Source organism: Sphaeramia orbicularis, unplaced genomic scaffold, assembly GCF_902148855.1.
Source record: "Sphaeramia orbicularis unplaced genomic scaffold, fSphaOr1.1, whole genome shotgun sequence".
In the NCBI taxonomy this organism is placed as follows: Eukaryota; Metazoa; Chordata; class Actinopteri; order Kurtiformes; family Apogonidae; genus Sphaeramia; species Sphaeramia orbicularis.
In genome coordinates this window covers 4,118-28,566 of record NW_021941639.1, presented here as the reverse complement: position 1 = coordinate 28,566, position 24,449 = coordinate 4,118, and the positions used below count along the sequence as shown (strand labels likewise).

At 45.2% G+C, this 24,449-nt stretch overlaps 2 protein-coding genes across 4 annotated transcripts; both read left to right on the top strand.

Moving 5' to 3' along the window:
• Positions 1 to 5,711: 5,711 nt before the first annotated feature.
• Positions 5,712 to 24,142, top strand: cd247 (CD247 molecule; the record flags this gene model as incomplete). Its single annotated transcript, XM_030130500.1, has 6 exons — positions 5,712 to 6,870; positions 15,491 to 15,594; positions 16,176 to 16,217; positions 16,320 to 16,385; positions 17,154 to 17,180; positions 24,045 to 24,142. Coding segments are annotated over exons 1-6 (386 nt in total), but the record flags the coding sequence as incomplete, so codon positions are not given.
• LOC115416653 (keratin-associated protein 10-6-like) lies at positions 9,819 to 13,710 on the top strand. 3 transcript variants are annotated; one of them, XM_030130499.1, is made up of 3 exons: positions 9,819 to 11,598; positions 11,730 to 12,191; positions 12,229 to 13,710. In XM_030130499.1, exons 1-3 carry the CDS (start codon positions 11,305 to 11,307, stop codon positions 12,658 to 12,660), a joined length of 1,188 nt encoding a protein of 395 aa, XP_029986359.1. In that variant the 5' UTR covers positions 9,819 to 11,304; the 3' UTR covers positions 12,661 to 13,710. The 3 variants fall into 3 exon arrangements, with proteins under 3 accessions (XP_029986359.1, XP_029986356.1, XP_029986357.1); XM_030130496.1 differs by having other exon boundaries at positions 11,730 to 13,710; XM_030130497.1 differs by having other exon boundaries at positions 9,819 to 12,191.
• Positions 24,143 to 24,449: the final 307 nt, after the last annotated feature.

Below are 24,449 nucleotides of genomic sequence, written 5' to 3'. Positions count from 1 at the left end.
TATCACCCACAGTCAAACGGTCAGACTGAGCGGCTCAATCAGGTGCTGGAGGCCGGTCTTAGAGTTTTGGCCTCCCACAACCCTGCTTCCTGGAGCCGCCAGCTGATCTGGGTCGAATACGCCCACAATTCGCTACCCTGTGCTTCTTCTGGTCTGTCTCCTTTTCATGTAGTTTGTGGTTATCAACCTCCTCTGTTCCCAGCCCTGGAGAAGGACGCCAGTGTCCCCTCAGCTCTGGCCTTGATAAGGAGATGCAAAAGGACCTGGATTCGCGCCAGACAAGCTCTGTTGAAGGCCTCGGGGGTCTACAAGACAGCTGCGGACCGGCACAGGACTCCAGCCCCGGTCTACCAGCGCGACCAACGTGTGTGGCTGTCAACCCGTCATCTTCCCTTGAGGGTGGAGAGCCGCAAATTGGCACCCAGGTTCGTGGGCCCATTTCCTATTTCAAAAATTATTAATCCTGTCTCTGTTCGCCTGAAGCTACCTAGGACCATGAGGATACACCCAACCTTCCACGTGAGTCAAGTTAAACCGGCTAAGGAGAGCCGGTTAGTCCCTCCAACCCAGCCACCACCGCCACCCCGGATCATTGATGGAGGTCCAGCCTACACTGTTCGCCGGCTCCTAGCGGCCCGTCGCCGGGGAAGAGGATTTCAATACTTGGTGGATTGGGAAGGATACGGCCCTGAAGAGCGTTCCTGGGTGCCCGCCTCTTACATCCTGGACCCGGACCTGATCCGGGACTTCCATCACCGCCACCCGGAGGTTCCTGGGCCGTCCGGTGCCGTCCCCTAGAGGGGGGGGGTACTGTCATGTCTGCTCCCAGACTGTGTCTGTCTTTTCTGTTTTCTCTGTCATTTCCTGTTTTATTTTGTTAAGTTTCCCTCTTGTGTCATGTCTGGTGTCTTTACTTCCCCTCCTTGATTGTTTCACCTGCTCCTGATTACCTGACTCCTCCCTGATTGTCTCCACCTGTGTCCTATTGTCTTCCCTCCCTCTTGTGTATTTAAACCCTGTGTTTTCCCCTGTTCCTTTGCCAGTTTGTGTTCTACCTTTGTGTGCTCACTTACCAGCGTTTTTGGATACCTGTCAGTCTGTCTGCCCGTTCTTGACCCGTTTTGCCTTCCGACCACTGATTCTGCCTGCTCGTCTGGTTCTGACCTGGTTCGTACTTCGACTTCTGATTCTGCCTATTCCCTGACTACCTCAGCCTCCAACGTGTTACCTTGTGTTTCGACCCTCGCCTGGACCCTGACCGTGAGTAGCCTTTCCCTCATGTCCCGTTGCCTCCTGAATTGCCCTCCTGTGTATGACCTGGCTTGTTTTTTGACTATCCTCTGTTTTGCCCTAGTCGGGGTGTTGACGGGAATCCTCCGGCTCGGCCGTGCTGACCATCCATATTCCCCGTTCACAGCCCGGACGAAGAGTCCAGAATCACACGCCTTCACAGATGTGTTAACTATTCTGTGCTGTGTTTTTACTACTGTGATTGTGTTTAATAAACACTCTCAATTGGTCATCTGCGTTCTGGTCTGGCATTTGGGTTCAGCCTTTGTACTAGTCCCATTACAAAATGAAAAACCGCACATTCCTGGTTCCTGAATTGTGACCCCATTTTTATCTCCTTTCAAAGGCTAATGAGAATAAAAATGTTTTTAATTTGGTTTTAAATATATTCAGTGAACTGGCTTCTCTAATGTCTTTTGGAATTGTATTCCATAACTTTGGTGCATAGTAAAGGCTGCGTCCCCCATTTTCTTTGTAATATTTCTGGGATTCGCTAGTAACCCTGCGTTTGATGACCTCAGTGTTCTAGTTTGTACATAATTGATCAGTGAGTTTGCAATGTAACTTGGTCCGGTTCCATTTAGAGCTTTATACGTGAGGAGTAGTATCTTAAAATCAATTCTGTAGGTTACCGGTAGCCAGTGCAGGGAAACCAACACTGGAGTAATGTGCTCTCTCTTCTTGGTTTTGGTTCATAACCTAGCTGCAGAGTTCTGAATCAGCTGAAGTCTGTCTGTGCTGCTTTTTGGGAGACCTGTAAGGAGTGCATTACAGTAGTCCAGTCTGCTGGAGATAAAAGCATGGACCAGTTTTTCAGCATCCTTTCCATTTATAACCGGCATTACTTTGGCTATGTTTCTGAGGTGGAAGAATGACGTTTTACTGACTTTCTTTATGTGGGACTTAAAGTTTAAGTCTGAGTCTATAATGACTCCCAGACTTGTCACTTCTGATTTGATCCAGGAAGTGAGTTTGCCCATCCTACTCATCAGCATTTCCCTTTTTGCTTTTGGGCCAACGAGCAGGATTTCAGTTTTTTCCTCATTCAGTTTCAGAAAGTTCCTGCACATCCACTGATTCATTGCTGTGAGGCAGTTTGTAATGGAATGGAAGGCTGTCACGTCATTGGGTTCTGCAGAGATGTATATTTGTGTGTCGTCCGCGTAGCTATGGAAGCTAACATTATGTTTTCTGATGATATCTCCAAGTGGTAGCATATATAAGGAGAACAGTAGTGGACCCAGGCAGCTCCCTTGTGGAACCCCATAGCATGTATCATGTGTGTTTGACACGTGATCTCCAAGCCTGACGTAGTACTGTCTTCCCTTAATATACGTTTTGAACCACTGTAGTACACTGTCAGAAAAACCTACGAGCTTTTCTAGCCGATTAATCAGGATGTCATGATCAATTGTATCAAATGCAGCACTTAGGTCAAGGAGGACCAGGACTGAGACCTTGTTGGCATCAGAGTTGAGCCTGAGGTCACTGATTATTTTGGTGAGGGCGGTCTCAGTGCTATGACCAGCCCTGAAGCCTGATTGGAATTCCTCTAAGATGTTATTCTCTTTGAGATAGTGATTTATTTGAGCAGAGACTATCTTTTCCAGAACTTTGCCTATGAACGGGAGATTAGATATAGGACGAAAACTGGTCATAGCGTTACTGTCAAGGTTAGGTTTCTTTAGTAAGGGTTTGATAACAGCTGTTTTGAAGGCATCTGGAAAGATACCAGTATGAAGAGATTTGTTTATGATTTGGAGTAAATGATCTGAGACGCTGTCAAATATTCTCTTAAAGAATGCAGTGGGAATTGGATCGACACATGAGGTTGAGGAGTTACATTCCCTGACAGTTCGGTAGAGTTCTGCTGATGTTATGCAGGTGAATTTTCCCATGGTCACAGTACAGGGACTGCAGGCAGCATCTGTTAATGTGGTGGAATTAATGCTAGATCTGATTGAACTTATTTTGTCCTTGAAGAACACTGCAAGCTCCTCGCACTTGGATGTGGAGGGCTGTAGTGGGGTGGGGGGGGTGTTGAGCAGCTTGTCGATAGTGGAGAATAATATTTTGGAATTTCCAGCATTCTCTGTGATAATTTTGGAGAAGTAATCTTTTCTTGCAACTCGAATGGATTGATTATAGGTGGTAATTGCAAGTTTATATGCATCATAGTCAACTGTAAGTTTGGTATTTCTCCATTTTCTCTCAGCTCTCCGACAGGTTTGTTTGTTTTGACTAACAGTGCTGCTGCCTAGCCATGGGGAAATTCTGACCTTCGACTTCCTTTTAATCCTTAACGGAGCAACAGCATCCAAAGCAGATGATAGTGCATTGTTAAAATTGTCCACCATGGAATTTAAAGAGCAGTCTAGGTTGTTAGGTGCCACTGTTCGCATTATGTTCATAAACTTTTCTTCAGCTCTGTCATCTAATACCCGTTTTTTGATTACAGCCTGTTTTCTGGTCTCTGTTAACATCAGGCTGGCCTCAAAGTACACACAGTGATGGTCAGATGTGGGCACTTCGGTTACTGTAACCTTGTCGATATTAACTCTTGCTGTTATCACTAAGTCAAGGGTGTTACCAAGTTGGTGTGTGGGATCCTTTACATGCTGTTCTAGTCCAAAGCTGTCCACTAAGTTCATAAGCTCCAAAGCCTTGGGGTCATTTTTCTTATTAATATGAATATTTAAGTCCCCGTGTATTATTAGTCTTTCACATCTAGTGATACTTAGTGAGATCAGCTCTGAGAATTCCTGAAAAAACAGTGAAGAATGTTTAGGTGGTCTGTATACTGTGATTACAAACAGAGATAATTGTGTTTTGAATTCAACAGCCAGATATTCAAAAGATGTGAATTCACCTAAGTCAATGTCACTGCATATAAGTGACGTGGATAGAATGGCAGCTAGTCCACCCCCTTTTCTATTATGTCTGACTGACTGATAATGTTTGTAGTTTGGAGGACACGTCTCTATCAGCGTTGCTACTCCAGTGACACTGTTTAACCATGTCTCCACTAGAAACATACAGTGTAGGTTTTTTTCCATTATCAGATCATTAATTATGAAGGATTTATTAGTCAGTAATCTGACATTTAGCAACCCTACATTTAACTGTAGGTGCTCTGAGATGGGCTGTGGATCGGGTCTATGATGGATGTTGATGACTCTAAGGTGTCTATAACCTGAGTAGTGTTGTCTATAACCTGAGTAGTGTTGTCTATAACCTGAGTAGTGTTGTCTATAACCTGAGTAGTGTTTTCTTGGTCTGTTAGTATTTAAAACAGGGACAGCATAGGATCTTCGAATGGAGGCAGCCCGCTGACCGGGGGGGCAGTACGGGTCCGAGGTCCCATAGTTGTTCCACTGACTGGAGGGGGGGGGGGCAGTGCGGGTCTAGGGTCCCACAGCTGTTCAGGAGAAGCACAGAGTCTTCTAATAGAAGTTGCCTGGTGACTGGGGCAGGTCTGTGCAGATCTGAAGTCCCACAGTTGTTCTTCTTCTTCCACATAGTATGCAAAAAAACCCAGAAAATATATGATAAAATGCACATAACCACACACAAAAATGTGATAAAATATACAAAACATGCTAAACTCACCAAACAGACACTAAAAAACACAATAAAATATACAAAACACGCTAAACTCACCAAACAGACAGTAAAAAACACAATCAAATATACAAAACAGGCTAAAGTCACCAAACAGACAGTAAAAAACACAATCAAATATACAAAACAGGCTAAAGTCACCAAACAGACAGTAAAAAACACAATCAAATATACAAAACAGGCTAAAGTCACCAAACGGACAGTAAAAAACACAATCAAATATACAAAACAGGCTAAAGTCACCAAACGGACAGTAAAAAACACAATCAAATATACAAAACAGGCTAAAGTCACCAAACGGACAGTAAAAAACACAGTCAAATATACAAAACAGGCTAAAGTCACCAAACAGACAGTAAAAAACACAATCAAATATACAAAACAGGCTAAAGTCACCAAACAGACAGTAAAAAACACAATCAAATATACAAAACAGGCTAAAGTCACCAAACAGACAGTAAAAAACACAATCAAATATACAAAACAGGCTAAAGTCACCAAACAGACAGTAAAAAACACAATCAAATATACAAAACAGGCTAAAGTCACCAAACAGACAGTAAAAAACACAGTCAAATATACAAAACAGGCTAAAGTCACCAAACAGACAGTAAAAAACACAATCAAATATACAAAACAGGCTAAAGTCACCAAACAGACAGTAAAAAACACAATCAAATATACAAAACAGGCTAAAGTCACCAAACAGACAGTAAAAAACACAGTCAAATATACAAAACAGGCTAAAGTCACCAAACGGACAGTAAAAAACACAATCAAATATACAAAACAGGCTAAAGTCACCAAACGGACAGTAAAAAACACAATCAAATATACAAAACAGGCTAAAGTCACCAAACGGACAGTAAAAAACACAATCAAATATACAAAACAGGCTAAAGTCACCAAACAGACAGTAAAAAACACAATCAAATATACAAAACAGGCTAAAGTCACCAAACAGACAGTAAAAAACACAATCAAATATACAAAACAGGCTAAAGTCACCAAACAGACAGTAAAAAACACAATCAAATATACAAAACAGGCTAAAGTCACCAAACAGACAGTAAAAAACACAATCAAATATACAAAACAGGCTAAAGTCACCAAACAGACAGTAAAAAACACAGTCAAATATACAAAACAGGCTAAAATCCACTAAAGGCCAGAGGCAGATCAAAGACCATTAGAAAAAAGCCGTTTCCTCTCACATGTTGTGAGCTCTCAGATACACAGTGGGTCTTCAGGACAGTTCAGTTTTGGAACAAGAACAATCCTAGAAGCCTTCAAACACAAGGAACAGTTTGAAGTTGAAGAGACAACTGGAAAATACCAGAGAAAGAGTGTGCAGACGTGTGCCCAGGTCTGGAGGACATGAAACTAAAGCCCATCAGGTTCAGGACTTGTGCTGTTATGAAGACCTCTGAACGTTTCAGGAGCTTCAGGAGTGCATGTGCATGTTCAGACAGTTGGATCAGTTCAGTCCAGTTTAAACCGGCTCAGTCCAGGTTTTGAATAAAGAACAGGTCTGGACCCAGTCACACATTCAGCCGGGTCTGATTCTAATGGGATTTTTGTTCAACAGATCTGATGACTTTGTTTTGGGTTTTTTTTCCACTCTTTCGATCATTAGTCACATTTGAATTAACTGTAAATGAGTCGTCTGTTATGCGTCTGTAGGCGTCTTCTTTGTCTTCGTCTTCTTCTTGGTCTTCGTCACCTGCTCCTTCACCACTTCCTGTTTCCTGTCGTCGTTTACACTCAAACACACAAGCCTTTCCCTCCATTCGACGCCACCATCATTCTGTCCTACATTAGACCGGTCCAGGTCCAGATCCAGATCCAGATCCAGATCCAGGTCCAGATCCAGGTCCAGGTCCAGGTCCAGGTCCAGGTCCAGGTCCAGGATGGAGGTCTACATGTGTCTGTTTCTTGCGTCCGTCGTCCCCGTGGCAGGTTCGTACCCTTCACATTCACAGACGACAGAAATGAGACAAACCATAATTTACTCTGAATTATATCGACTTGAAAAGAGTTTAAAACAGTTCTTTAACTCGAGAACAGAAAAAAGGTGTTTTTAAAAAAAAAAAAAAACCCAGAACTTTAAAACAGTTCTTTAACTTGAGAACAGAAAAAAGGTGTTTTTAAAAAAAAAAAAAAACCCAGAACTTTAAAACAGTTCTTTAACTTGAGAACAGAAAAAAGGTGTTTTTAAATAAAAAAAAAACAGAACTTTAAAACAGTTCTTTAACTCTAGAACAGAAAAAAGGTGTTTTTAAATTAAAAAAAACCCAGAACTTTAAAACAGTTCTTTAACTCTAGAACAGAAAAAAGGTGTTTTTAAATTAAAAAAAAACCCAGAACTTTAAAACAGTTCTTTAACTCTAGAACAGAAAAAAGGTGTTTTTAAATAAAAAAAAAAAAAAAAACAGAACTTTAAAACAGTTCTTTAACTCTAGAACAGAAAAAAGGTGTTTTTAAATAAAAAAAAAACAACAGAACTTTAAAACAGTTCTTTAACTCTAGAACAGAAAAAAGGTGTTTTTAAATTTAAAAAAAACAGAACTTTAAAACAGTTCTTTAACTCTAGAACAGAAAAAAGGTGTTTTTAAATAAAAAAAAAAAAAAAAAAACAGAACTTTAAAACAGTTCTTTAACTCTAGAACAGAAAAAAGGTGTTTTTAAATAAAAAAAAAACAACAGAACTTTAAAACAGTTCTTTAACTCTAGAACAGAAAAAAGGTGTTTTTTTAAAAAAAACAACAACAGAACTTTAAAACAGTTCTTTAACTCTAGAACAGAAAAAAGGTGTTTTTAAATAAAAAAAAAAACCAGAACTTTAAAACAGTTCTTTAACTCTAGAACAGAAAAAAGGTGTTTTTAAATAAAAAAAAAAAAAACAGAACTTTAAAACAGTTCTTTAACTCTAGAACAGAAAAAAGGTGTTTTTAAATTTAAAAAAAAAACAGAACTTTAAAACAGTTCTTTAACTCTAGAACAGAAAAAAGGTGTTTTTAAATTTAAAAAAAACAGAACTTTAAAACAGTTCTTTAACTCTAGAACAGAAAATAGGTGTTTTTAAATAAATAAATAATAATAATAATAATAATAATAATAAAAAAAAAGAATCAAACTGCACATATTGTGTTTTTTGTGTAATTTTTTTCGTTGCCCTATCTGTCCTTTTTGCCATATCTGTCCTCGTTGCTGTATCTGTCCTCTTTGCCCTATCCGTCCTCGTTGCCCTATCTCTTCTAGTTGCCGTATCTGTCCTCGTCGCCGTATCCGTCCTCGTTGCTGTATCTGTCCTGGTTGCTGTATCTGTCCTGGTTGCTGTATCTGTCCTCACTGCCATATCTGTCCTCCTTGCTGTATCTGTTCTCGTTGCTGTATCTGTCCTCGTTGCCCTATCTATCCTAATTGCCCTTTCTGTCCTCATTGCCCTATCTGTCCTAGTTGCCCTATCCGTCCTCGTTGCCATATCTGTCCTTGTTGATGTATCTGTCCTCATTGCTGTATCTGTCCTCATTGCTGTATCTGTCCTTGTTGCTGTATCTGTCCTCATTGCCCTATCTGTCCTTGTTTCCATATCTGTACTAGTTGCCGTATCTGTCCTCATTGCCATATCCGTCCTCATTGTTGTATCTGTCCTCATTGCCATATCTGTCCTGGTTGCCGTATCTGTCCAAGTTGCCGTATCTGTCCTATCTGAGCGTTGCAAATTCCGTATCTGTCCTGGTTGCCCTATCTTTCCTGGTTGCCGTATGTGTCTCATTGCCATCTCTGTCCCAGTTGCTGTATCTGTCCTTGTTGCCGTATCTGTTCTTGTTGCCCTATCTGTCCTGGTTGCCCTATCTGTCCTCATTGCCACATCCGTCCTCATTGCTGTGTCTTGTCCTCATTGCCATATCTGTCCTGGTGTCCATATCTGTCCTATCTGAGCATTGCAGATGCTTTATCTGTCCTAGTTGCTGTATCTGTCCTGGTTGCTGTATCTGTCCTAGTTGCCATATCTGTCCTGGTTGCCGTATCTGTTGTAGTTGCCGTATCTGTCCTGTAGGGCTGCACGATTTTGGCAAAAAAAAAATCCCGATTTTTTTTCCTCTAAAAACTCGATTTTCGATTTCGATTTTTGGGTATAACTAGAAAAGGCAACAGCAGTCAGCATGTCGTTTTCGTGAGCAGCCCACAATGCAAGCCACTGCTCTGACCTCAAAGCTGTGATGGGATCACGTGATGAACCTACAGTTTTGTTTTTTCTCTTCATTAAATCTTTGAAATGAAGTAGAGTATACAAACAATGTATACAACAAGAAAATAACATAAGTTTGTCAGGGGGAATACACTATAAGAAAATGTCCAAATCAGAGCAAATACTGATAGTTGTTACAACCTTTTTGTTTCCACATTTATCGAACAGCGTTAAATAAATTTCAACATCTTACAAAAGATAAATAATATTTGGTTTTGTGTTACAGAACTTACATTTGTGAATGAAAAATTTAGCAAGTAAGAGGACTAAATTAATTATAAAAAAAAAAAAAAAAGTTTTTTTTTCTTTCTTTTCTGGGTATCTGGTCCACAGCAGTGATACCAGTGTCAGTCAGTGACAGGCATCAGTCGTGTGTGTGTGTGGACCAGGTTAATATGAGTGTTCCCCATGCAGTTCTATTTAAACTGGGGGATCCGTGCGTGGAACAGACCGACCCAGGACACACTGGAGGGATTCTATCCTGGAGCTGGTGGATGTGTGTGGGCACAGGGCTGTGTGGGCTCCTCTGCTGAGGCTGATGACCCCGAGACCCGGTTCAGCAGAAGACAGTACGGTACGGATCCGGGACAACGGAAGATGAGTGATCCGCTTGCAGTTATATTTCAATTGGCGGCCCGGAGGCACGAGAGAGATGAAATCGATTTTACAATTTCCCTTTTTTAAAAATTGTCCTAATTAAAAAATCCGATTTCGATTTAAAATCGATTAATCGTGCAGCCCTACTGTCCTGGTTGCCATATCTGTCCTAGTTGCCGTATCTGTCCTTTCTGAGCGTTGCAAATTCTGTATCTGTCCTGGTTGCTGCATGTGTCCTCATTGCCGTCTCTGTCCCAGTTGCTGTATCTGTCCTATCTGAGCATTGCAGATGCCTTATCTGTCTTAGTTGCCGTATCTGTCCTGGTTACCGTATCTGTTCTTGTTGCTGTATCTGTCCTAGTTGCCGTCTCTGTCCTAGTTGCTGTATCTGTCCTATCTGAGCGTTGCAGATGCCTTATCTGTCCTAGTTGCCGTATCTGTCCTGGTTGCCCTATCTTTCCTGGTTACTGCATGTGTCCTCACTGCCATCTCTGTTCCAGTTGCTGTATCTGTCCTAGTTGCTGTATCTGTCCTATCTGAGCATTGCAGATGCCTTATCTGTTCTAGTTGCCGTATCTGTCCTGGTTGCCCTATCTGTCCTTGTTGCCATATCTGTCCTGGGTGCTGCACCTGTCGTAGTTGCTGTATCTGTCCTGGTTGCCGTATGTGTCCTAGTTGCCGTATCTGTCCTATCTGAGCGTTGCAAATTCTCTATCTGTCCTGGTTGCCCTATCTTTCCTGGTTGCCGTATGTATCCTCATTGCCGTCTCTTTCACAGTTGCTGTATCTGTCCTGGTTGCTGTCTCTGTCCTGGTTGCCCTAACTGTCCTGGTTGCCATATTTGTCCTAGTTGCCATATCTGTTCTCATTGCCGTATCCAACCTCATTGGCATATCTGTCTTGGTTGCCATATCTGTCCTATCTGAGCATTGCAGATGCCTTATCTGTCCTAGTTGCCATATCTGTCCTAGTTACCATATCTGTTCTGGTTGCCGTATCTGTCCTAGTTGCCGTATCTGTCCTGGTTGCTGTATCTGTCCTAGTTGCCGTATCTGTCCTATCTGAGCGTTGCAAATTCTGTATCTGTCCTGGTTTCCCTATCTTTCCTGGTTGCCGTACGTGTCCTCATTGCCGTCTCTGTCCCAGTTGCTGTATCTGTCCTGGTTGCTGTCTCTGTCCTGGTTGCCCTATCTTTCCTGGTTGCCGTACGTGTCCTCATTGCCGTCTCTGTCCTGGTTGCCATATCTGTCCTGGTTGCCGTATCTGTCCCAGTTGCCATATATCTTTCTTATCTGAGCGTTGCAGTTGCTCTGACCACAGGCTGATGCAGATCTGCTTGAGAAGCTCCGCCTCTTCCTCTGTGGTTCTGTGTTCTCGTTTCTGAAACTTTGTTTGTTTCCTCTTTGGGTTAAAACCAGTTCAACGGCCCCAGAGCCTGCAGCTGGTAGTGCTGCGTTCAGGGGCAGTTGTCAGTGCTGCGTTCAGGGACAGCTGTCAGTGCTGCATTCAGGGACAGCCGGCAATGCTGCATTCAAGGGTCAATGCTGCATTCAGGGGTCAATGCTGCGTTCAGGTGTCAGTGCTGCGTTCTGGTGTCAGTGCTGCATTCAGGTGTCGGTGCTGCATTTAGGTGTTGTGCTGCGTTCAGGGGTTGGTGCTGCGTTCAGGTGTCAGTGATGCATTCAGGTGTCATGCTGCATTCAGGTGTCAGTGCTGCGTTCAGGTATCAGTGCTGCATTCAGGTATCTGTGCTGCGTTCAGGGGTAGGTGCTGCATTCAGGCGTAGGTGCTGCGTTCAGGTGTGGTCCTGCGTTCAGGTGTTGTGCTGCGTTCAGGTGTCAGTGCTGCGTTCAGGGGTCGGTGCAGCAGTCACGTGTCAGTGCAGCGTTCAGGTATTGCGCTGCGTTCAGGTGTCGGTGCTGCGTTTAGGGGTTGTGCTGTGTTCAGGGGTCGGTGTTGTGTTCAGGTGTCAGTGCTGCGTTCAGGTTTCTTGCTGCTTTCAGGTGTTGTGCTGCGTTCAGGTGTCAGTGCTGCGTTCAGGTATCAGTGCTGCGTTCAGGTGTTGTGCTGCGTTCAGGTGTTGTGCTGCGTTCAGGGGTTGGTGCTGCGTTCAGGTGTTGTGCTACGTTCAGGTGACATGCTGTGTTCACGTGTCGGTGTTGCGTTCAGGTGTCATGCTGCGTTCAGGTGTCAGTGCTGCGTTCAGGTGTCGTGCTGTGTTCAGGTGTTGTGCTGCACTCAGGATTTGGTGTTGTGTTCAGGTGTCAGTGCTGCGTTCATGGGTTGGTGCTGTGTTCAGGTTTCAGTGCTGGGTCAGGTGTTGTGCTGCGTTCAGGTGTTGTGCTGCGTTCAGGTATCAGTGCTGCGTTCAGGTGTTGTGCTGCATTCAGGGTTTGGTGCAGCGTTCAGGTGTCAGTGCTGCGTTCAGGTATTGTGCTGCGTTCAGGTGTCAGTGCTGCGTTCAGGTGTCAGTGCTGCGTTCAGGTGTTGTGCTGCGTTCAGGTCTCAGTGCTGCGTTCAGGTGTTGTGCTGCGTTCAGGTCTCAGTGCTGCGTTCAGGTGTTGTGCTGCATTCAGGTCTCAGTGCTGCGTTCAGGTGTTGTGCTGCATTCAGGTGTCAGTGCTGCGTTCAGGTGTTGTGCTGCATTCAGGTGTTGTGCTGCGTTCAGGTATCAGTGCTGCGTTCAGGTGTTGTGCTGCGTTCAGGTATCAGTGCTGCGTTCAGGTGTCGTGCTGCGTTCAGGGTTTGGTGCAGCGTTCAGGTGTCGGTGCTGCATTCAGGTGTCGGTGCTGTGTTTAGGGGTTGTGCTGCGTTCAGGTGTCAGTGCTGCGTTCAGGTCTCTTGCTGCGTTCAGGTGTTGTGCTGCGTTCAGGTGTCATGCTGCATTCAGGTGTTAGTGCTGCGTTCAGGGGTTGGTGCTGTGTTCAGGTGTCTGTGCTGCGTGAGGGGTTGGTGCTGCGTTCAGGTGTCAGTGCTGTGTTCAAGTGTTGTGTTGCGTTCAGGTGTCATGCTGTGTTCAGGTGTCAGTGCTGCGTTCAGGGGTTGGTGCTGCGTTCAGGTGTCAGTGCTGCGTTCAGGGGTTGGTGCTGCGTTCAGGTGTTTTGCTGCGTTCAGGTGTGGTGCTGCGTTCTGGTGACATGCTGCTTTCACATGTCGGTGTTGCGTTCAGGTGTCATGCTGTGTTCAGGTGTTGCTACTGCATTCAGGGGTTGGTGCTGCGTTCAGGTGTCAGTGCTGCGTTCAGGTGTTGTGCTGCATTCAGGATTTGGTGTTGCGTTCAGGTGTCAGTGTTGGGTCAGATGTTGTGCTGTGTTCAGGAGTTGTGCTGCGTTCAGGTATCAATGCTGCGTTCAGGTGTCGTGCTGCGTTCAGGGTTTGGTGCAGCGTTCAGGTGTCGGTGCTGCATTCAGGTGTCGGTGCTGTGTTTAGGGGTTGTGCTGCGTTCAGGTGTCAGTGCTGCGTTCAGGTCTCTTGCTGCGTTCAGGTCTCTTGCTGCGTTCAGGTGTCAGTGCTGCGTTCAGGGGTTGGTGCTGCGTTCAGGTGTCAGTGCTGTGTTCAGGTGTTAGTGCTGCGTTCAGGGGTTGGTGCTGTGTTCAGATGTCTGTGCTGCGTCAGGGGTTGGTGCTGCGTTCAGTTGTCAGTGCTGTGTTCAAGTGTTGTGTTGCGTTCAGGTGTCATGCTGCGTTCAGGGGTTGGTGCTGCGTTCAGGGGTCGGTGCTGCGTTCAGGGGTCGGTGCTGCGTTCAGGGGTCGGTGCTGCGTTCAGGTGTTGTGCTGCGTTCAGGTGTTTTGCTGCGTTCAGGTGACATGCTGCTTTCACATGTCGGTGTTGCGTTCAGGTGTCATGCTGTGTTCAGGTGTTGCTACTGCATTCAGGGGTTGGTGCTGCGTTCAGGTGTCAGTGCTGCGTTCAGGTGTTGTGCTGCATTCAGGATTTGGTGTTGCGTTCAGGTGTCAGTGTTGGGTCAGATGTTGTGCTGTGTTCAGGAGTTGTGCTGCGTTCAGGTGTTGGTGCTACGTTCAGGTATCAGTGCTGCGTTCAGGTGTTGTGCTGCGTTCAGGTGTCGGTGCTGCGTTCAGGGGTCGGTGCTGCGTTCAGGTGTCAGTGCTGCGTTCAGGTGTGGTGCTGCGTTCAGGGGTCTGTGCTGCGTTCAGGGGTCGGTGCTGCGTTCAGGTGTGGTGCTGCGTTCAGGGGTCTGTGCTGCGTTCAGGGGTCTGTGCTGTGTTCAGGGGTCTGTGCTGCATTCTGGTGTTGTGCTGCGTTCAGGGGTCTGTGCTGCGTTCAGGTGTTGTGCTACATTCAGTTGTTGTGCTGCGTTCAGGTGTCAGTGCTGCGTTCAGGTGTTGTGCTACATTCAGGTGTTGTGCTGCGTTCAGGTGTCAGTGCTGCGTTCAGGTGTTGTGCTGCGTTCAGGTGTCGTGCTGCGTTCAGGTTCCTTCTCTGGCCTTCATTCATTCAGATGATTTTTTTCTATTTTGTGGGTTAATTTTCTGGTGTGTTTTTGTAGTTCTGGTTTATTTTACTGATTATTTTATTAGCTGTTGTCCATTTTTGTTCCTTTTTTATTCAAGTAGTGGACTGAATGTGTTCCTTTTCATCAGGAAACTTCGTGTTAAACCGATAATAAAATGTTCTTAAATTTAATCGGATAAGAACCTCGTTATCACTTCCATCACATTCCAGCGCCTCCATCGCGCTTAGGCGCCATCGCTTCATCAGCGTTTCCATGGCAACACCGCCGTCCACGGAAACCGATAGCGAGGACGTGGGTTTGAGAACATTTAGATAAAAACGGATGAAGAGGCCGATAAAACCCACGAAAAAAACCCACAAAAACTATAACGGAGCAGAAAAACGATAACAGAGCAGAGTGAGGCATCATGGGTTACGGTTGAGCTAATGCTAAATGCTAACTTCATCTGTTATTTATTGATTAATATCATGATGTTTGTTTATTCAGTTGATGTTTGTTTGTTTACTCATTTATTCAGTTGATGTGTGTTGGTTTACTCGTTTATTCAGTTGATGTTTGTTCGTTTACTCATTTATTCAGTTGATGTGTGTTGGTTTACTCGTTTATTCAGTTGATGTGTGTTGGTTTACTCGTTTATTCAGTTGATGTTTGTTTGTTTACTCATTTATTCAGTTGATGTGTGTTGGTTTACTCGTTTATTCAGTTGATGTTTGTTCGTTTAATCATTTATTCAGTTGATGTTTTTTTTCGTCGTTTATTCAGTTGATGTTTGTTTGTTTACTCATTTATTTAGTTGATGTTTGTTGGTTTACTCGTTTATTTAATTGATGTTTGTTTGCTTGTTTACTCATTTATTTAGTTGATGTTTGTTTGTTTAATCATTTATTCAGTTGATGTTTGTTGGTTTACTCGTTTATTTAGTTGATGTTTGTTTGTTTGTGTACTCGTTTATTTAGTTGATGTTTGTTCGTTTGTTTACTCGTTTATTTAATTGATGTTTGTTCGTTTGCTCGTTTATTCAGTTGATGTTTGTTGGTTTACTCGTTTATTTAGTTGATGTTTGTTTGTTTGTTTACTCATTTAGTTGATGTTTGTTCGTTTGCTCGTTTATTTAGTTGATGTTTGTTGGTTTACTTGTTTATTTAGTTGATGTTTGTTTGTTTAATCATTTATTCAGTTGATGTTTTTTTTCGTCGTTTATTCAGTTGATGTTTGTTTGTTTACTCCTTCGTTGTGACCTTTGACACCTGCAGAGGCGGCCCTGGTGAACTTCTACGACCCCCTCCTCTGTTACATCCTGGATGGATTTCTGGGAGTTTATGGACTGTTCATCACAGCCATGTTCATTAAGGAGAAGGTAGGACCAGGACCAGGACTAGAACCAGAACCAGGACTAGGACTAGGACTAGGACTAGAACTAGAACTAGAACTAAAACTAGAACAACAACCAGAACTAGAACTAGAACCAGGACCAGAACCAGAACTAGAACTAGAACTAGAACCAGAACCAGAACCAGGACCAGGACCAGGACTAGAACCAGAACCAGGACCAGGACTAGAACCAGAACCAGGACCAGAACCAGGACTAGGACTAGAACTAGAACTAGAACAACAACCAGAACTAGAGCTAGAACCAGGGCCAGAACCAGGACCAGAACCAGGACTAGGACTAGAACTAGAACTAGAACAAAAACCAGAACTAGAACTAGAACCAGGACCAGAACCAGGACTAGAACTAGAACTAGAACTAGAACCAGAACTAGAACTAGAACTAGAACCAGAACCAGGACCAGAACCAGAACCAGGACTAGAACTAGAACTAGAACAAAAACCAGAACTAGAACTACAACCAGAACTAGAACCAGAACCAGAACCCTTTGGACTCCTCCAGTTGAATTTAATCCTTTTTTTCTCCTTTTTTTTTCTTTTTTTCCCCAGTTTTTCAAATCGAAGCTGAAAACAGACGACGGCATCTACAGCGTAAGTCTCATCCCCAGAGATCACAAAGGGGGCGGAGCCTGGGCTCCTAACCCTTAAGCCTGACCTTAACCCTTAACCTTTAACTCTTGGTGTCCTGTTCAGGATCTTACGGGTCAGGACACGACCGGGTACGACCGACTGAGGCCCAGGGACCCTGAACGAGGACGAGTGAGTTCCCTTTAACTGAGTCACATGTTCCCTTAAACTGAGTCACATGTTCCCTTAAACTGAGTCACATGGCCCCTTAAGGTGAAGCACAGGTTCCCTTAAGGTAAATGTCATGTCCCCTTTAAGTGAAATTCATGTTCCCTTAAAGTGAATCACAGGTTCCTTTAAGGTAAATGTTATGTCTCTTTTAAGTGCCAGTGCTCTTCCCTAAACCCTTTAAGTGCCAGTGGTGTTCCCTAAACCCTTTAAGTGCCAGTGCTGTTCCCTTAACCCTTTAAGTGTCAGTGCTGTTCCCTTAACCCTTTAAGTGCCAGTGCTGTTCCCTAAACCCTTTAAGTGCCAGTGCTGTTCCCTTAACCCTTTAAGTGCCAGTGCTGTTCCCTAAACCCTTTAAGTGCCAGTGGTGTTCCCTAAACCCTTTAAGTGCCAGTGCTGTTCCCTAAACCCTTTAAGTGCCAGTGGTGTTACCTAAACCCTTTAAGTGCCAGTGCTGTTCCCTAAACCCTTTAAGTGCCAGTGCTGTTCCCTTAACCCTTTAAGTGCCAGTGGTGTTCCCTAAACCCTTTAAGTGCCAGTGCTGTTCCCTAAACCCTTTAAGTGCCAGTGGTGTTCCCTAAACCCTTTAAGTGCCAGTGCTCTTCCCTTAACCCTTTAAGTGCCAGTGCTGTTCCCTTAACCCTTTAAGTGCCAGTGGTGTTCCCTAAACCCTTTAAGTGCCAGTGCTGTTCCCTTAACCTGACTGTGTTCTCTCTGATCTCTGTTTTTCAGACTCGTGGTCATGACGACACCTACACGGTAACAACAACAAACAACAAATAAAAACAACAACAAACACAACAACAAGCAAACAAACAAACAAACAAACAAACAAACAAACAAAAACTCCATCTTTGATTTGAAATGTTTGTGTGAAAATTAAAGGTTTCATGTTTTATTTGTTTGAAATGTAAAGTCCAGTCCAGTTCAGTCCAGTCCAGTTATGTCCAGTCCAGTCCAGTTCAGTCCAGTTCAGTCCAATTATGTCCAGTCCAGTTCAGTCCAGTTATGTCCAGTCCAGTTCAGTCCAGTTCAGTCCAGTTATGTCCAGTCCAGTTCAGTCCAGTTCAGTCCAGTCCAGTTATGTCCGGTCCAGTCCAGTTTAGTCCAGTCTAGTCCAGTCCAGTCCAGTCTAGTTCAGTCCAGTTCAGTCCAGTCCTGTCTAGTCCAGTCCAGTTAAGTTCAGTCCAGTTCAGTCCAGTCCTGTCTAGTCCAGTCCAGTCCAGTTAAGTCCAGTGCAGTTCAGTCCAGTTTAGTCCAGTCCAGTTAAGTCCAGTCTAGTCCAGTCCAGTCCAGTTATGTCCGGTCCAGTCCAGTTCAGTCCAGTTTAGTCCAGTCCAGTAAAGTCCAGTCCAGTCAGGTCCAGTCCAGTTAAGTCCAGTCCAGTTTAGTCCAGTCCAGTCCAGTCCAGTTCAGTCCAGTTTAGTCCAGTACAGTTCAGTCATGTCCAGTTCAGTCCAGCTCAGTCCAGTCCAGTCCAGTTCAGTCCAGTTTAGTTCAGTCCAGTCCAGTCCAGTTCAGTCCAGTTTAGTCCAGTCAAGTCCAGTTCAGTCCAGTTTAGTCCAGTACAGTTCAGTCCAGTCCAGTTCAGTCCAGCTCAGTCCAGTCCAGTCCAGTCCAGTTCAGTCCAGTTTAGTTCAGTCCAGTCCAGTCCAGTTCAGTCCAGTTTAGTCCAGTCCAGTCCAGTTCAGTCCAGTTTAGTCCAGCCAAGTCCAGTCCAGTTTAGTCCAGTCCAGTTCAGTCCAGTTTAGTCCAGTCCAGTTTAGTTCAGTTCAGTCCACTTCAGTCCAGTTCAGTTCAGGCCAGTCCGGTTCAGTCCAGTTATGTCCAGTCCAGTTCAGTGCAGTCCAGTCCAGTTCAGTCCAGTCTAGTTCAGTCCAGTTCAGTCCAGTCCTGTCTAGTCCAGTCCAGTCCAGTTAAGTCCAGTCCAGTCCAGTTTAGTCCAGTTTAGTCCAGTCCAGTTAAGTCCAGTCTAGTCCAGTCCAGTTAAGTCCAGTCTAGTTTAGTCCAGTCCAGTCCAGTCCAGTTCAGTCCAGTTTAGTCCAGCCAAGTCCAGTTAAGTCCAGTCATGTCCAGTTTAGTCCAGTCCAGTTCAGTCCAGTTTAGTCCAGTCCAGTTTAGTTTAGTCCAGTCCAGTTTAGTCCAGTCCAGTCCAGTTCAGTCCAGTTTAGTCCAGTCCAGTTCAGTCCAGTCCAGTTTAGTCCAGTCCAGTTGAGTTCAGTCCAGTTTAGTCCAGTCCAGTTTAGTTCAGTCCAGTTCAGTCCAGTTTAGTCCAGTCCAGTCCAGTTCAGTCCAGTTTAGTCCAGTCCAGTTTAGTTCAGTCCAGTTCAGTCCAGTTTAGTCCAGTCCAGTTCAGTCCAGTTTAGTCCAGTCCAGTCCAGTTTAGTTCAGTCCAGTTTAGTTCAGTCCAGTCCAGTCCAGTTCAGTCCAGTTTAGTCCAGTCCAGTTCAGTCCAGTTTAGTCCAGTTCAGTCCAGTTCAGTCCATTTCAGTCCAGTTCAGTCCAGTCCAGTCCAGTTCAGTCCATTTCAGTCCAGTTTAGTCCAGTCCAGTCCAGTTCAGTCCATTTCAGTCCAGTTTAGTCCAGTCCAGTCCAGTGCAGTCCAGTTCAGTCCAGTTCAGTCCAGTCCAGTTCAGTCCAGTTCAGTCCAGTCCAGTTCAGTCCAGTCCAGTCCAGTCCAGTTCAGTCCATTTCAGTCCAGTTTAGTCCAGTCCAGTCCAGTACAGTCCATTTCAGTCCAGTTTAGTCCAGTCCAGTCCAGTGCAGTCCAGTTCAGTCCAGTCCAGTCCAGTCCAGTCCAGTCCAGTTCAGTTCAGTCCAGTCCAGTCCAGTTAAGTCCAGTCCAGTTTAGTCCAGCCAAGTCCAGTTAAGTCCAGTCCAGTCCAGTTCAGTCCAGTTTAGTCCAGTCCAGTTTAGTTTAGTCCAGTCCAGTTCAGTCCAGTTTAGTCCAGTCCAGTCCAGTTCAGTCCAGTTTAGTCCAGTCCAGTCCAGTTCAGTCCATTTTTGTCCAGTCCAGTTCAGTCCAGTTTAGTCCAGTCCAGTCCAGTTTAGTCCAGTCCAGTCCAGTTCAGTCCAGTTTAGTCCAGTCCAGTTTAGTCCAGTCCAGTTTAGTCCAGTCCAGTTTAGTTCAGTCCAGTCCAGTTCAGTCCAGTTTAGTCCAGTCCAGGCCACTTCAGGCCAGTTATTTCCAGTCCAGTTCAGTCCAGTCCGGTTCAGTCCAGTCCAGTTATGTCCAGTTCAGTGCAGTCCAGTCCAGTTCAGTCCAGTCTAGTTCAGTCCAGTTCAGTCCTGTCCTTTCTAGTCCAGTCCAGTGCAGTCCAGTTAAGTCCAGTCCAGTTAAGTCCAGTCCAGTTTAGTCCAGTCCACTTAAGTCCAGTCTAGTCCAGTTCAGTCCAGTCCAGTCCAGTTTAGTCCAGTCCAGTCCAGTCCAGTTTAGTCCAGCCAAGTCCAGTTAAGTCCAGTCCAGTCCAGTTTAGTCCAGTCCAGTTCAGTCCAGTTTAGTCCAGTCCAGTTTAGTTCAGTCCAGTTCCGTCCAGTTTAGTCCAGTCCAGTCCAGTTCAGTCCAGTTTAGTTCAGTCCAGTCCAGTCCAGTTCAGTTCAGTTTAGTCCAGTCCAGTTCAGTCCAGTTTAGTCCAGTCCAGTTCAGTCCGGTTTAGTCCAGTCCAGTCCAGTCCAGTCCAGTCCAGTTCAGTCCAGTTTAGTCCAGCCAAGTCCAGTTAAGTCCAGTCCAGTCCAGTTTAGTCCAGTCCAGTTCAGTCCAGTTTAGTCCAGTCCAGTTTAGTAAAGTCCAGTCCAGTTTATTCCAGTCCAGTTCAGTCCAGTCTAGTCCAGTCCAGTTCAGTCCAGTTTAGTTCAGTTTAGTCCAGTCCAGTTCAGTCCAGTTTAGTCCAGTCCAGTCCAGTTCAGTCCAGTTTAGTTCAGTCCAGTCCAGTTCAGTCCAGTCCAGTCCAGTTCAGTCAAGTCCAGTTCAGTCCAGTTAAGTCCAGTCTAGTCCAGTCCATTCCATTCCAGTCCAGTTTAGTCCAGTCCAGTTCAGTCCAGTTTAGTCCAGTTAAGTCCAGTCCAGTCCAGTTTAGTCCAGTCCAGTCCAGTTCCGTCCAGTTTAGTCCAGTCCAGTTTAGTTCAGTCCAGTCCAGTTCAGTCCAGTTTAGTTCAGTCCAGGTCAGTCCAGTTCAGTCCAGTCCAGTCCAATTCAGTCCAGTCCAGTTTAGTCCAGTCCAGTCCAGTCCAGTCCAGTTCAATCCAGTCCAGTCCAGTTCAGTCCAGTTTAGTCCAGTCCAGTCCAGTTCAGTCCAGTTCAGTTTAGTCCAGTCCAGTTTAGTCCAGTCCAGTTCAGTCCAGTCCAGTTTAGTCCAGTCCAGTTGAGTTCAGTCCAGTTTAGTCCAGTCCAGTTTAGTTCAGTCCAGTTCAGTCCAGTTTAGTCCAGTCCAGTCCAGTTCAGTCCAGTTTAGTCCAGTCCAGTTTAGTTCAGTCCAGTTCAGTCCAGTTTAGTCCAGTCCAGTTCAGTCCAGTTTAGTCCAGTCCAGTCCAGTTTAGTTCAGTCCAGTTTAGTTCAGTCCAGTCCAGTCCAGTTCAGTCCAGTTTAGTCCAGTCCAGTTCAGTCCAGTTTAGTCCAGTTCAGTCCAGTTCAGTCCATTTCAGTCCAGTTCAGTCCAGTCCAGTCCAGTTCAGTCCATTTCAGTCCAGTTTAGTCCAGTCCAGTCCAGTTCAGTCCATTTCAGTCCAGTTTAGTCCAGTCCAGTCCAGTGCAGTCCAGTTCAGTCCAGTTCAGTCCAGTTCAGTCCAGTCCAGTTCAGTCCAGTTCAGTCCAGTCCAGTCCAGTCCAGTTCAGTCCATTTCAGTCCAGTTTAGTCCAGTCCAGTCCAGTTCAGTCCATTTCAGTCCAGTTTAGTCCAGTCCAGTCCAGTGCAGTCCAGTTCAGTCCAGTCCAGTTCAGTCCAGTCCAGTCCAGTCCAGTTCAGTTCAGTCCAGTCCAGTTAAGTCCAGTCCAGTTTAGTCCAGCCAAGTCCAGTTAAGTCCAGTCCAGTCCAGTTCAGTCCAGTTTAGTCCAGTCCAGTTTAGTCCAGTCCAGTTTAGTTTAGTCCAGTCCAGTTCAGTCCAGTTTAGTCCAGTCCAGTCCAGTTCAGTCCAGTTTAGTCCAGTCCAGTCCAGTTCAGTCCATTTTTGTCCAGTCCAGTTCAGTCCAGTTTAGTCCAGTCCAGTCCAGTTTAGTCCAGTCCAGTCCAGTTCAGTCCAGTTTAGTCCAGTCCAGTTTAGTCCAGTCCAGTTTAGTTCAGTCCAGTCCAGTTCAGTCCAGTTTAGTCCAGTCCAGGCCACTTCAGGCCAGTTATTTCCAGTCCAGTTCAGTCCAGTCCGGTTCAGTCCAGTCCAGTTATGTCCAGTTCAGTGCAGTCCAGTCCAGTTCAGTCCAGTCTAGTTCAGTCCAGTTCAGTCCTGTCCTTTCTAGTCCAGTCCAGTGCAGTCCAGTTAAGTCCAGTCCAGTTAAGTCCAGTCCAGTTTAGTCCAGTCCACTTAAGTCCAGTCTAGTCCAGTTCAGTCCAGTCCAGTTTAGTCCAGTCCAGTCCAGTCCAGTTTAGTCCAGCCAAGTCCAGTTAAGTCCAGTCCAGTCCAGTTTAGTCCAGTCCAGTTCAGTCCAGTTTAGTCCAGTCCAGTTTAGTTCAGTCCAGTTCCGTCCAGTTTAGTCCAGTCCAGTCCAGTTCAGTCCAGTTTAGTTCAGTCCAGTCCAGTCCAGTTCAGTTCAGTTTAGTCCAGTCCAGTTCAGTCCAGTTTAGTCCAGTCCAGTTCAGTCCAGTTCAGTCCGGTTTAGTCCAGTCCAGTCCAGTTAAGTCCAGTCCAGTCCAGTCCAGTTCAGTCCAGTTTAGTCCAGCCAAGTCCAGTTAAGTCCAGTCCAGTCCAGTTTAGTCCAGTCCAGTTCAGTCCAGTTTAGTCCAGTCCAGTTTAGTAAAGTCCAGTCCAGTTTATTCCAGTCCAGTTCAGTCCAGTCTAGTCCAGTCCAGTTCAGTCCAGTTTAGTTCAGTTTAGTCCAGTCCAGTTCAGTCCAGTTTAGTCCAGTCCAGTCCAGTCCAGTTCAGTCCAGTTTAGTTCAGTCCAGTCCAGTTCAGTCCAGTCCAGTCCAGTTCAGTCAAGTCCAGTTCAGTCCAGTTAAGTCCAGTCTAGTCCAGTCCATTCCATTCCAGTCCAGTTTAGTCCAGTCCAGTTCAGTCCAGTTTAGTCCAGTTAAGTCCAGTCCAGTCCAGTTTAGTCCAGTCCAGTCCAGTTCCGTCCAGTTTAGTCCAGTCCAGTTTAGTTCAGTCCAGTCCAGTTCAGTCCAGTTTAGTTCAGTCCAGTTTAGTCGAGTCCAGTTCAGTCCAGTCCAGTCCAGTTCAGTCCAGTTCAGTTCAGTCCAGGTCAGTCCAGTTCAGTCCAGTCCAGTCCAATTCAGTCCAGTCCAGTTTAGTCCAGTCCAGTCCAGTCCAGTTCAATCCAGTCCAGTCCAGTTCAGTCCAGTTTAGTCCAGTCCAGTCCAGTTCAGTCCAGTTCAGTTTAGTCCAGTCCAGTCCAGTTTAGTCCAGTCCAGTCCAGTTCAGTCCAGTTTAGTCCAGTCCGGTACAGTTCAGTCCAGTTTAGTGCAGTCCAGTTCAGTCCAGTTTAGTCCAGTCCAGTTCAGTCCAGTTTAGTCCAGTCCAGTTTAGTTCAGTCCAGTTTAGTTCAGTCCAGTTCAGTCCAGTTTAGTTCAGTCCAGTCCAGTCCAGTTCAGTCCAGTTCAGTCCAGTCCAGTTCAATCCAGTCTAGTCCAGTTCAGTCCAGTCCAGTTTAGTCCAGTCCAGTCCAGTCCAGTTCAGTCCAGTTTAGTTCAGTCCAGTCCAGTTCAGTCCAGTTTAGTCCAGTCCAGTCCAGTTCAGTCCAGTTTAGTCCAGTCCAGTTTAGTTCAGTCCAGTTCAGTCCAGTTTAGTCCAGTCCAGTTCAGTCCAGTTCAGTCCAGTTTAGTCCAGTCCAGTTTAGTTCAGTCCAGTTTAGTTCAGTCCAGTCCAGTCCAGTTCAGTCCAGTTTAGTCCAGTCCAGTTCAGTCCAGTTTAGTCCAGTCCAGTTCAGTCCAGTCCAGTCCAGTCCAGTCCAGTTCAGTCCATTTCAGTCCAGTTTAGTCCAGTCCAGTCCAGTTCAGTCCATTTCAGTCCAGTTTAGTCCAGTCCAGTGCAGTCCAGTTCAGTCCAGTCCAGTTCAGTCCAGTTCAGTCCAGTCCAGTCCAGTTCAGTCCAGTCCAGTCCAGTTCAGTCCAGTTCAGTCCAGTCCAGTCCAGTGCAGTCCAGTTCAGTCCAGTTCAGTCCAGTCCAGTCCAGTTCAGTCCAGTCCAGTCCAGTCCAGTGCAGTCCAGTTCAGTCCAGTCCAGTTCAGTCCAGTTCAGTCCAGTCCAGTCCAGTTCAGTCCAGTCCAGTTCAGTTCAGTCCAGTTCAGTTCAGTCCAGTTCAGTCCAGTTCAGTCCAGTCCAGTCCAGTCCAGTCCAGTTCAGTTCAGTCCAGTTCAGTTCAGTTCAGTCCAGTTCAGTCCAGTCCAGTCCAGTCCAGTTCAGTTCAGTCCAGTTCAGTCCAGTCCAGTCCAGTTCAGTTCAGTCCAGTCCAGTCAAGGTCACATGTGTTTTGTTTTCAGGACTTGAATCCTCGAATAGAAGGAGAATATAAGGAACTACCTGTGAGAGAGGTACAGACTGAACTGTTTACATCTGTTTACATCTGTTTACATCTATTCATCTGTTTACATCTGTTCATCTGTTTACATCTGTTTACATCTGTTCATCTGTTTACATCTGTTCATCTGTTTACATCTGTTTACATCTGTTCATGTGTTTACATCTGTTCATCTGCTTACATCTGTTTACATCTTTTTACATCTGTTTACATCTGTTCATCTGATTACATCTGTTTACATCTGTTCATCTGTTTACATCTGTTCATCTGTTTACATCTGTTCATCTGTTTACATCTGTTTACATCTGTTCATCTGTTTACATCTGTTTACATCTGTTCATCTGTTTACATCTGTTTACATCTGTTC

Coding starts and splice junctions, on each gene's coding strand:
- LOC115416653 (XM_030130496.1), top strand. CDS start 11,305: ATGCTGCATTCAGGGGTCAATGCTGCGTTCAGGTGTCAGTGCTGCGTT. Junction 11,599..11,729: donor AGGTGTTGTGCTGCGTTCAG/GTGTCAGTGCTG, acceptor TGTTGTGTTCAG/GTGTCAGTGCTGCGTTCAGG.